Below are 13,035 nucleotides of genomic sequence, written 5' to 3' on the forward strand. Positions count from 1 at the left end.
AATTCTGAAAGGAAGGAATGCAAAGCATAGCCAATGTTGAATTCTTACTGAAGAGAATATCAAATTGCAATTCGTTTTTCCAGTGTATACGCAGTGTATACAGAGTGTATATCCAGTATATGCAGAGTGTATATCCAGTGTATACAGAGTGTATATTAAGTGTATACAGAGTGTTTCAAGTGTTTTTTCCGATGTGTTCTTCTTTCTCTCCAACTTATGCTCTATTTATAGCAGTTATTTGAGAGAAATCCGCCCCTTCCATGGTGCAACAAGCACTAGATCATGGAGAAAGCACTTACATGGTGGTATATACACTTGCTTGGTGGGAGGAGCACTTGCACCATTGTGGGAGGTGCACTAGGCTGCATTGTTGCTTAGTGTTGCAACACAATACACGGATTGGAAAACATCCGTTACAAACACGGATTATATCACGTTAATATTCACTATTAACAAATAAATTTGGTCCAAAAAATTAATCAATCGATCGATCATTTGACCAAATCCGAATCCAAATCCCATTTCCCATTCACTCTAATTTTAAGACTATTTCATCTTAAACAAAAACTCAACAATTAACAGAGGAATACACTTACAATCAATTATTATGCATGTAAAGTGGCAAATTTCATGACAAAAATTGAAAGGTAGTAACTTAATGGTGGAGTTGTTATCGTACATTTTGGAAGTGTGAACAAAGTTGGAATTTTCCCCAATTCTTTCCCTTCGCCCTTTTTCTAGCTCACACCTTCCAAACCTGCAAAGGAAAGGGAATTTCCAAATGCAAATGGTAACCATGCTGAAGAAAGAGATATTAAAATGATTTTTCTTTTCTAACTTGTGGTGCTGAGTGGACAAAATCCTTCTATCTTTTCACATTTGAAAGCGGAGTATTGTTATTAACAAGTACAACACCAGCAGAATCCCACTAGTGGGTCTAGGGAGGCAGAGGCGGATGTATAGATTAGTTTACGGGGTATGTGAACGCATGATTTCTTCGCCAAATTAGATATTTTATGTATGTTTTTTCTAGAATTAGTCCAATACTATTTGTTAGCACCCATGCTTCACAAAGCCTGAATGGTGCACTTAATTGAATATTGAGTTATTTACCTAAAGGAACAATGACCAATTCCCACGTAGTATTTTTTTTTCCTTTTCTTCAGTGGTGCACCCATGTTTTAAAAATCTTAAATCCGCCTCTGTAGGGAGGGTAGAGTGTACGTAGGTCGTAGACCTACCCCGGAGGGAAAGCGAGGCTATTTCCACGGCTCAAAGACAATAGATCCGTAACAACAACAGAAACCAGAAAAATAGTATTAGTATCGTAAAAGACATCAAATAAATGAAAAAGGCCAAAACAGTGTGAAACACAAACAAAAACCGCTAGCAGTCCTAGAAGAAACACTATCAGCTTACCGGCCCAACGAGGAGAACTGCTCGACTACCCCCTAATCTATAACCCTAATGCTCGACCTCCACATCTTCCTATCAAGGGCCATGTCCTCGAAAATCTGAATCCGCGTCATGTCCTGCCTGATTACCTCACCTCAATACTTCTTAGGTCACCTTCTACCTCTTCTCGTACCAGCCAAAACCAACCGCTCACACCTCATAACCGGGGTATCTAGGCTCCTTCAACATCCCCATTTCTGCTACTTTCGTCTTTTGAATACGTGAAATCTTGACTGGTCAACACTCAACCCCATACAACATGGCCGGTCTAACCACCACTCTATAGAACTTACCTTTAAGTTTCGGTGTCACATTCTTGTCACACAGGACTCCAGACGCTAAGCTCCATTTCATTCAGTCCACCCCGATACGGTGTGTGACATTCCCGTCGATCTCCCCATCTCCCTGTATAATTGATCCTAGGTACTTGAAACTCTCTCTCTTTGGGATGACTTGTGAGTCAAACCTCACTTCCACGTATTTTGTTTGTGTTTTACATTGTTTTGGCCTTTCCATTGTTCTTAATAAGTAGTATGAGTTTATAATCTAGAAAAAATAGTAAATAAGTTGTTACAATGATTAAACTAATTTAAATAGGTCCCAACATGCCATCACAAGCCTTTAATGACACGATATTTCATCTTTTGATTGTTTGTAGGGACATCAACCAGCAATTAAGCCAAGTTCTTACTCAAGGGACTAGTGAAGAAATCAGAAACAAGTTGTTATTAGAGTTTAGCCAGTATATTAAAGGGTATTAGCATTTAGCTATTTTTTTGCAGAAAAATATTTGAGCTGAAACATGGAAAATTACACAAAGGACTATGAACATTTTAAAATTCAAACTCCAAGAATTATTGTGATGATATTTGATTTTTGTTTTCGTGTTTTACAATACCATAAGTTTTGCCTTCGGTGAAAGCCATATTCCATGGTTACCGTATGAAGTTGTAATCATTGAGAGCAAACTCCAGTACTTGTTACTGAGAAATCTCCAAATTTCAATAGTCATTGTATGATTTTTTTTTCCTATGTTCTAGTTAGGGGTATTTTTGTCGAAATATTATTTAATGTCAAAAAAGAGTATTTTTTTTCTCATTACATTTTAAATAGTGGCTAAAAACTCATTACTGACCCCCAAAATGATCATTCTAGCTAATTCCTTTTTTCTATTAAAAAGGCTCCAGACCTGAATCGATTCTGAATGGAGTCCAATTACAGTCCTTGGGGCTGATTTTGTAAAAGTGGCCGCCCCTTGCAAAGCTTTGCAAAAAGTGGCTGCACCTTAAAGAGCAATGTAAAAAGGGGCTATTTGTAGGAACCCGAATTCAATACAAGGCTGGCTTGAAAATTGGGCCTAATCCATCATTGCTAATTAACCCATGTCAGTGTAGGCCCAGTCCAGTTTAGAGCAGCGTCATCGGGAGCGACTAGACCAATGAAATACGGACATGTGGCCCATCTCCGATGCCAAATGCAAAGACCCTCAGCTGAAGACTCTTTTTTATCATTTGTATCTGAATCTGAATCTGCAGCTGATTGTAAACATGGCGGATTGGACGAGGAAGTTCCTTTTAGCTACGGTCTTAGCTGTATTATGTTTCTCGTGGACCATCGCCGCCGGCTCCGACGGGCCATTCATCGTCGCACACAAGAAGGCGGCTCTTACTCGCCTCAAATCCGGCGTCGAACGTCTCTCCGTCTCCATCGACATCTACAATCAAGGATCTGCGTATGTCTTCCGTCCCTCTCCCCCTTTTTTTTTTTTAAAAATCAGATCCTGTACTCCCTCTTTTTAGCTTTTTCATCGATTATTTGCTAAATAAATATGCATGTCTATTAATTGCTTTCCTTGAAGATTCTGTTGTTAGGATCCGCGCGTTGGTTGGGTAAATAGTTATGTTATGCATGATTTTTTTTAATCTGAGCTGGTATACTGTTTCCATAATTGGAAAAGGATTAGATAGATAATCCAGAGTAATTAGCATTGATTATAATAGTAAGAGGCGTATTTATGGAGTCAAAGCTAATAAATAAGTACAACAATAGTTTGCTCAATTGGTAAGGAAAATTTTTATATGATGCATGCTAGTGTAATCTCAGTCTTCTTTTGTCTCATTTCCAAATAGGAATGCGAATTCTCTCGATCTGATTGTTTTGTTGGGTTACTAAATGTAATCAGTTTATCTTCTTTCTTACTTGTTTTTTTTCTCTTTTTCTATCCTTGTTACCTAATTGAGAATCGCAATTTCAGATCAGGAAATCAGATTCCTTTCTTATTGAAATCCCTATTAGATCTTTTATTGTTTTCCCTTTATTTATTTTTTGATACGGAAAGATTTTCTATTGCTTCTTGAAGGTGAAGCATCCGTGGAATATGAGCAAATAAACTACAAATGAAGAGATTGGAATCCCTTTTCGACTTTACCTCCCATCCTCAGTAATTAAACATTATACTTGTATATCACCAGGGATAGAAAGAGTAAAAGATATAAACACACTTTACATTAGCTTTCATCTTTAGTTTTGTGTCTATTATCATCTAATATTTGCAGTTTAGAATAGTTGTTTATCTATCATCTATGGTTGTAGTAAGATCCTTCTTAACGCTTGGGATTGGAATTCTTGTCTGATGCCACTGACTTGTCACCAACAGGTAACAGTTGAGTAAACTTTATAATGCTTGATAAACTAACACCTAGATGAATTAAATGGAGGGTTAAACGTTATAGTTCCAGGCTTTGATTGATAATAGGAGGCTGATAGTTTGGACTCTAAAATTATTGTGTACAATGTTCAACATGATTCAACCATCCAGAGGATTGCTGAGGATTGTTTTTGGTCAAAATAGTATTTTCCTTTTGAATAATACGGTGTTCTTACTTTCTTTTCACATTGTTAGCAATCTCTCGGTACATCAGCATGATTCAAACCTTGTGCTCATTCCTGAACCGTCTGTGGGATAGACTAATTCCCTTGGCTTCAATTTGGTGAAAAGTTAAGGAATCTAAGAATTCACAAGCTTTTTAGAAATGACTTGCATGATTCTTTTTATCCTTTCTTGTGCAACCAACTTCATTCTAAATTGTTCCCAGAGATCTACCTCTAGATTTCTGTCATATGCTATCTGTATAATCATTTACCAATGATGTGCCTTTGACATGAAAAAGCTTTTTTTGTTCAGGACGGCATATGATGTGAGTCTTTATGATGACAACTGGTCTCAAGATGTATTTACCATCGTCGCTGGTAACACATCCATGTCATGGGAAAGGCTGGACGCGTGAGTCCTCATATTATTGGTGACATCTAACAATTTGATTTCTATATCTTATCTCTTTCTCATAAAGGTTTACCTGTTTGATGTCAGTGGGGCCGCTCTCTCCCATTCCTTTGAGTTGGAGGCTACGAAAAAAACAGTATTTTATGGTGCACCAGCGGTTATAACATTCCGCATTCCCACAAAGGCTGCTCTACAGGTTTCACATTCTTGCTTGTATGGTTCTACTTAGTATGCTTGATATGGACGACATTGATCTATAATGTTTTCGTTTTAGGAGGCATACTCAACTCCAATCCTCCCACTTGACATACTAGCTGATAGGCCTCCGGAGAAGAAGTTCGACTGGGTAAGCTTGAACACTATTACAAACTACAGCACATATATTCTGTTTATTGTATTTGCTAAGACAATTTCCTTTTTTTTGCATGGATTGTCCAAAATTCTTGGTGAATATTCACAGGCAAAGGTATGACATCTTCCTGTATAGTGTTAGATTTGATAATGCTTACTGTTACATAAGATTACGTACAGAAAGTGGAGAATTCAACAAGTTTCTAGGTTATCAATCATTATCTGATATAGAAAAAGCATATCTGATTTAGAGAGAATGAGAACTACATGCATTGATAACTTATCCTATTTGACATCTCTCTGAGAGCACCCCTAAGTTAGACGTGTTGTTAAATTTAGAATTTCTGTATCTTACATGTCCCACGTGTTGCCTTCTTCATAAAGCAGTATGGTTTTTCTATGAGTATGATGCGCTTTGTGGAAATATTTCCTCATTTTTATCTTCCCTTGTTTACAGAGGCTGATGGCAAAATATGGCTCCTTGGTTTCTGTGATCTCAATCGTGGTTCTATTTGTCTACCTGATCGCGAGCCCTTCAAAGTCCGCAAGCAAAAAGAAACGCTGAATACAAATTAGATGTCTTGGTCATTATTCCGGCAAGAATCCATTGGAACCTTCAGGATTTATCTTGTGTTCCTCGTTAGTCAAGCATCAGTTTATTTACCAGTTTTAACTTTTACACTTTGTAACAACATCCAAGCAGGTAATTAGACTGAGATGTTAGTCTTCGGCAGATCTCTAAGCTAAGATTTTCACTTTTATGAGAATTTTGTACTGGGTTACTTAAATACCTAAGTTTTGTTTTTTGCCCTTTCCTGTTTGTGGTTTCCATGCTTCTTGAGCATCAACGATTTTTATTTTCTTACACTTCCATCTGTGCCTTTCCATTTTATGTGCGAAATATTTTCTTGGTCGGATGATGGATCAATAAGATTTGTTTAACTGACAAAGGCAACCGGGTTTAATTAAGGTTCTAATCATTTCAGGATGCTTGTAATATTTTTTTTTTGGTAAGTAAATTTTTATTTCACAAACCAAATATAACATTACAGCACTTGTTTTACTAGGAACTTGGACATCATGCCCCAAGTCCTATACTCATCAGACTCTATCATTGAGTACAAGAATGAAAACAACTTAGGCTATCCTCAATCTCTAGGGTACCACTTCATAGCTTGCAACTTCCTAGTTAGCTTCTATGCAGATTTTCTTGACTATGGACTTCCTGTGGTATCAATCGTAAAATGATCTCCTTTGTCCTGGACTTGCCTTGAAATATCCTTAAATTCCTTTCCATCCATATATGGTAGACACGCGCTGCCATGCATAGTCTGTACATATTGGCCATTGCTGACTGTCCTTTTGCATGAACCTCTGCCCATTGAACTTCTTCAGACCATCCTTGAGCTCTCTTTTTTATTCCCTGCCATTCTAATAATCTCTCCCACATTTGTGATGTCATTTCACATTTAAAGAATAGATGCTCAGAGCTCTCTTTTTGATTCCCTGCCATTCTAATAATCTCTCCCACATTTGTGATGTCATTTCACATTTAAAGAATAGATGCTCAGCTGTTTCTGGTTCTCTTGCACACAGTGGGCATGTCAAGTCTTCAATCTGACTCCATTTAGCTATTCTATCCCTTGTTTGAAATCTCCCTTGTAAGTTTAGATACAGTATAAACCCATCTAGGAGCCTCGTAGTTGTCACATATCAGTCTTCTCCAAGAACATTTAGGGAACTCACCTCGAATCTTCCTGTACATTCTTCAAATAGAAAAGTTCCTTATCAGTATGAATTCCCTCTCTTGTAGTCCCACTTCTTCCAGGCATTTTGCTGCTTTTAAGATCTTCTGTACAATCCAAGATGCTTGCTTAGGTTGACTCATCCATAATGTGGTTCTTCTCCCATAGTAGCAATGTATCCACTTCACCCATAGCTTATCCTTTTTGGTACAAACATTCCAAAGTAGTTTGCATATAACAACCTTGTTCCAAGCTTGAATATCCATGATATTTAGCCCCCCTGCAACTATTGGAATACAGATTTTATCCCACGCAATTAGTGTCCTTTTTGAATTATCTACTCCTCATGTCCATAAGAATCTTTTGCATACACTTTCGACCAATTGAATCAGCTTCTTTGGTAAGGTAAATATTTGAGACCAGAATGTTTGGATTGAAAAGAGGACACTCTTGATTAGCTGAAGTCTCCCTGCATAAGACAGTAGCTTAGATGTTCATCTTGTAACCCTGCCTATTATCTTATCATTAGGGGTTTACATTGAGCCGAGGACAGTCTTTTTGTGCTAAGAGGCACCCCTAAGTATCTTATAGGAAGTTCTCCTTTTAAGAAACCTAGGTGGTCAAGTATATCAAGTTGTAATTGCTAGTTAACTCCACCAAAAGTAAACATTGCTTTTTTCCACATTTGCCTCCAGACCTGACACTCTTGAGAACATCTGAAAACATGTATACAAAACTTTCATAGAAGCCATATCACCTCTACAAAACAGTAGAAGGTCATCTGCAAAACCAAGTTATACTATGTTCAACTTTGCACACTTTGGATGGAACCTGAACTCATTCTCATTCAGCCCCTTTAGAACTCTTGTGAAATATTCCATGGCTAGTACAAATAGGAAAGGGGGCATAGGGTCACCCTGTCTGAGTCCTTTCTTTGCTGGGAATGGCTTCATAGGATTCCCATTAATGAAAATGGAATAGGATACTGTAGTGACACACTTATGACCGAGTGAATGAAGATCTCTGGGAAATTCAGTTGAATTAAAATCTGTTCTAGAAAACACCACTCCACAGAATCATATGCCTTCCTCACATCAATCTTCATACAGCATCTTGGAGAGATAGACTTCCTGTTATACCCTTTAACTAGTTCATGATTTAGTATAATATTATTTGATATTACCCTTCCAGGAACAAATGCTGACTGACTATCATCTACTAGATAATCCATTACCTCTTGTAGTCTGCTAGTGATGAGTTTGGAATGATCTTATATATAGTGGTGCAACAGGATATTGGTCTGAACTCAGCTATTCTGGATGGATTTTGCACTTTTGGTATCAAAGTCACTGTGGTGCAATTAATTGGCTTGTAAACCTCAGCTGTTCTGAAAAACTCTTGGACTGCCTCAACTAATTCATCACTTATAATTTCCCATGTCTTCTTAAAAGATACAACATTATATCCATCACACCCTGGAGCTTTGGAATATTCTAGACTTTGGAGAGCCTGGTACATCCGTTCCTTAGTCACATGAGCTATTAACTTCAATTGCTGATCTATTGCCAACACATTCCCCCTCTTCATTACTTTAGGATCAATAGTTGAAATTTTCTCTGCTGCTGATCCTAGAAGCTGTTTGTAGAATTAAATGATTTCCTGTTGCACCTCCTCTTGATTTTGGGTATGCATCCCTGTCTGAGTGAGCAGCCTAGTGATTTTCTTTTGGGCATTTCTATTCTTGATACTAGCATGGAAGAAAGCAAAATTTGAATCACCAAGCTTTAGCCACTGAATTCTGGACTTCTGCTTGAGTATACTTTCCTCTACCATAATCCACTTCTCCAGCTTCTCTTTCAGGTCTTTTTCACTGCTCTTCAATCCCTCCGAGTGATTAGGAATTTTCATTTCCAATTGTACTTGTTGTAGTTTCTCTCGAATAACTTGGATCTTTTCAGGAATTCTACTATACTCCTAAACATTTAACTAGCCCAGTCCTTTTTTCAGCCTCTTTAACTTCATCCAAATTCTTTGCATAGCAGGGATCTGCATGTTAACTTCCCAGGTTTCTTTGACTAGCCTTTGGAACTCCTTATGCTCAGCTAGGTTATTGAATAACTTGAATGGTTTAGGCATAGGTTGGTGATCATGTTCAAAGCAAACACAAATAGGGGTATGATCAGAGAAGAAAGGATCCTGCAACACCACCTCTAACTGTGTCATATTCATCATCCATCTAGCATTAACTAAAGCTTTGTCTATTCTGCTATATATATGACTGTTTGTCCACGTAAATTCTCTGCCAACTGTTTTAAGTTCTGTCATTCCTGCGTTCTCTAGAAATTCAGAGAAGTCTCTAGTTTCTGCCTCCATAACATGGTTATCATTATACCTATCTTCAAAACTTTGAATGGCATTGTAGTCTCCCATAACAATCCAAGGTCCTTGTAGCTCATTATGCAACTGTTCCAACTTTTCCCACATGGCCTTTCTATGTTCAATGGTATGCAAATCATATATTGCTGTCATCTAGAATTCTTTATGACTTTGGTGTATGATAGTCTTCCCAGTGATTAACTATTCAGAACAACTATGAATGGTAAAGTCCAGTACTCCAAGATCCCACAAGATCCATATTCTCCCTCTGTTACTAGCCACATAATTATCTGTCCACTTTCAATTCCTAGAGATTTTTTGGATAGTTTTCCCTGCCATAGGTTGTTTCACCTCGTGCTCAATTATTGCTATCAAAACTACTTTATTGTCTCTAAGATACTGCTTTATTTTTCTTTGTTTATAGACTTTATTCAAGCCTCTAACATTCCATGATACTATATTCATCTTGGTATAAAAGGATCATCTGTCTCCTGCATCAATTCACACCTATTCATACTGCTAGGCCCCAAGCTTACTTGTACAGGCACCTGAGAACTTGAGGGATCAAGGGTATTGAAACCATTTGATGTGCTCACCCCTATGTTCTTTTCCACATTTCTTGAGCCCTTTGACACAGACTTGTTCTTAACCATCTTCCAACCTTCACCATCTGTATTCATTTTTGGACTTTTTGAAAAGTTCTGTGGCTGTACATTTTTAATTTCCTTCTGCTTCTCATCTTGTATTTGAGTTTGTGGAATAACATCCCTTTGTATGCCCTGATCCCCCTTCCTCATGCCCTATTCTCTTCCAGAATTGTTGAGGCTTCTGGTTTTTCCCCTTTTGTTTTGGCAGAGCTTCTTTCTGTGGTTCCTGGCACACATGTCCTAGTTGCAAGCATTTATTACAATACATAGGCATCCAATTATACCAAACTTCTAGTTCGGATTCCCTTCCGTTTGGATCTTCCACCATGATCTGTCTTGGGAGAGGTCTAGTAACATCCATCTCGACCAAAATTCTAGGATATGATATACGTTCAACCTTAGTGGTACAAGCATCAACATATATAGGAACTCCTCAATGTTCTACCAATTCTACTCAGCGAGTCATCCTCCCAGCAATTCAGTGACAGCTTAGGAAGTTGAATCCATAGTGGGATGGTCTTCAGTACTTCATTTGCAAAATCAAAAGCAGCATTCCACATTTTAACCACAACTGGTTTGCTATTCATTGTATAAGGTCCTGAATACAGCACATCATCTCCATCCTCCATAGCAACAAATTTTACCACAAAATACCCATCATTATGAAGGTATACTGAGGGTTAGCAACAAAATTCCATTGGAATGTGACAAATCTTTCAAATGCAGCAATAGTAGGAGTTTCACCCACTACATACACTATTACAGCCATTTTCCATCGCTCGGTAGCTCTCTCAACCACCTCTTTGTCTAATTTGGCCACTTTAACTCCATTCTTAATCGTAGGAGCTATGTAATGTAGATTCATACCTCTAGACTCTAGTAGCCATCTTGTTCTCAGCAAATAGATTCTTCTATTTTGTCGCTACAGCTGGCTGAGCAGGTAGCTCCAATTTCCTGAGCTCCAGAATCTTCCATTCCCCTTTCACCTCCTGGTTGTTTAGGTCCTTCAATTATGGCAGTTGCACTCTTACTCTGCACAGATTGTACTGATTTGAGCTTCCATTATCGGCGGGATCTTAAGCCTTTTTGTTAGGGCTGTCCACCGTTCCATTGGTTTTTTCTCAGCTATAACCGTAATTGCCTCATCTAATTCCTCTACTGACTTCCTGATTGAACCCTTCGATGGTAACTACTTCAATTCCACACTTATTGCATATCTCCGAAGTTGACCTCGTGGCATTTTCCGGTGAATATGGCGCACAATAGCACTAGCACTCTATCATATGCCGAGAGCTTTTTGGCTTGCTAGTAATATTATAGTCAACCAGTACTGACCCTTGAGCACGGATTTCTTTGGAAATATTATGTCTTCATGCTCACGAGTAATGCATATTTCTTTATTTTGAATGTCTTAAAAATATGTTATGGAGACGTAATGTACATCAAATTATTATGTCTTCCTTCTCCACAAATATTATTACTTCAAATTGATCAATGCGGCTTGCCATTTGCTAAGCAGTGGCGGAGGCAAGATCTCCACGGAGGGGGTTCAAAAAAATATTTTTTTAGCTAGTGAGAATTGAACTCATGGCCTTATGTAGATTTTGAACCCCCTTGACCATTAAACTAAATATATGCAATCGTGTTAAGGGTGTTCAAAACTTAATATATAGAGATAAAAAACAGATTTCGCCTTATATATACAATGTAATTTTTTGGCGAAAGGGTGTTCGGGTGAACACCCTTGCGCCCCCCTAAATCCGCCCCTGCTGCTAAGTGCCAAGAATACAACCCTTCCTTGAGTAGTGCAAAATCTACATTCTCTTTGTAGATATATATATTCGTGGATCTTTATCAGATTAATTTGGATGTAGGAAATTGACCTGTAATATGACAGGAACAAACACATTATTATAGAGTATTTGGGCGGTGATCATACTACCAAAAGAATTAATTTTATAGAAAACATTTTGTAGAAAGGTGATGCACCTTTTGGAAAAGTTGGGTTCTTTTAGGATTGTCAAGCGCAAGCCCCCGCTTAAGCATTACTAGGAAATTATTGCTGATTTGGTGATTATATATATTATTGAGATTCTACAAGGATATTGATTATTGTTTCCGATGAGTTTAAGTTCTATGCACTCACATTATAAATAAAATTTTGTCCAAGATTCTCTTTTAACACCATAGTCTTTTATCACCCATAAATTAAAACTTCTTTCGTCCGTGTAATAAACACAAAGCTTTCCTCCCAACACTGTTGCGCCAACCAAGGTTAAAGAAGAACAATAGAAGTAATATTTTTTATCCTTATTGGACCATTGGGAAAAAAGAAATTTTTGGGAATGGGGTTGGTGCTTAGCATGATTGAGATGTTTTTTCTTAAAATAAGGTTCAGAGATCAATGTATTCCAAGATTTTGAAACACATTTAAAACGAAGAAGTTCTTGGAGAGGTTGTGAGTTCCAACCGAGAGGGGTTTCTGATGGTAAGCAACCCCCACTTCCAATTGAGAGATTGTGAGTTCGAGTCTCCCCAAGAGCAAGGTGGGAAGTTCTTGGAGGGAAGGATGTCGGGGGTCTATTTGGAAACAGTCTCTCTACCCTAGGGTAGGGGTAAGGTTTGCGTACACACTATCCTCTCCAGACCCCACTAAGTGGGATTATACTGGGTTGTTGTTGTTGTTGTTGTATTTAAAACGAAGAAGTGACTTCACCGGTAACCTGCTGAGGATGTCCAAAAGTATTTCAGCCTTTTGGATGTGAATTCCCATCACCATACTACAGGACAAAAATAGTTTTTTTTTGGGTATTTCACAGGTTGAAAAAAGGAAGAAAAAAGACGAAGAAGAAATAAGCTATGGCAATTAGAGAAGTATTTCACTCAATGCCAGCGACTGCAGGTAGCTGTGATCAAGAGAAAGAATATAATAAAACGAAGCCATCTTTTTCTTCGTGTATGGATATGAGTCTTTTTAATTAATTAGGAGATATTTAAAATTGGCCAGTAAAACAATCCCATGTGTCCTTCCGTTAAATGAGGGGTATATTTGAGCCCAAAGTATAACATCATAGTATATTTGGACTCAAAGTATAATGAGGGGTATATTTAAACCTTTTTCGAAAGTACATATTTGACCATTTGTCGATAAAAATATTGGTTTGATGGAGTAATTTTT

General features: G+C 37.8%; 2 protein-coding genes across 3 annotated transcripts; one reads left to right on the top strand and one right to left on the bottom strand.

Annotated features, from left to right (window-relative positions):
- Positions 1–2,926: 2,926 nt before the first annotated feature.
- On the top strand, positions 2,927–5,900 carry LOC107808814 (uncharacterized). 2 transcript variants are annotated; one of them, XM_075250584.1, is made up of 5 exons: positions 2,927–3,187; positions 4,640–4,738; positions 4,826–4,934; positions 5,013–5,204; positions 5,547–5,900. In XM_075250584.1, the coding sequence occupies exons 1-5, from the start codon at positions 3,003–3,005 to the stop codon at positions 5,652–5,654; spliced, it is 693 nt and encodes a 230-aa protein (XP_075106685.1). In that variant the 5' UTR covers positions 2,927–3,002; the 3' UTR covers positions 5,655–5,900. The 2 variants fall into 2 exon arrangements, with proteins under 2 accessions (XP_075106685.1, XP_075106686.1); XM_075250585.1 differs by having other exon boundaries at positions 5,013–5,088.
- A 2,920-nt stretch (positions 5,901–8,820) lies between these two features.
- On the bottom strand, positions 8,821–9,363 carry LOC142179327 (uncharacterized). The gene has a single exon (XM_075249017.1). It carries the CDS (start codon positions 9,361–9,363, stop codon positions 8,821–8,823), a length of 543 nt encoding a protein of 180 aa, XP_075105118.1.
- Between the last annotated feature and the right edge of the window lie 3,672 nt (positions 9,364–13,035).

Source organism: Nicotiana tabacum, chromosome 3 (genome assembly GCF_000715075.1).
Source record: "Nicotiana tabacum cultivar K326 chromosome 3, ASM71507v2, whole genome shotgun sequence".
NCBI lineage: Eukaryota > Viridiplantae > Streptophyta > Magnoliopsida > Solanales > Solanaceae > Nicotiana > Nicotiana tabacum.

What these genes read in the sequence shown, in the direction of transcription:
- LOC107808814 (XM_075250584.1), top strand. Translation starts at nt 3,003, where the DNA reads ATGGCGGATTGGACGAGGAAGTTCCTTTTAGCTACGGTCTTAGCTGTA. An exon ending in TCATGGGAAAGGCTGGACGC is followed by an intron (nt 4,739 to 4,825) that starts GTGAGTCCTCAT and finishes GTTTGATGTCAG; the next exon opens with TGGGGCCGCTCTCTCCCATT. An exon ending in CCACAAAGGCTGCTCTACAG is followed by an intron (nt 4,935 to 5,012) that starts GTTTCACATTCT and finishes TTTTCGTTTTAG; the next exon opens with GAGGCATACTCAACTCCAAT.
- LOC142179327 (XM_075249017.1), bottom strand. Translation starts at nt 9,363, where the DNA reads ATGACAGCAATATATGATTTGCATACCATTGAACATAGAAAGGCCATG.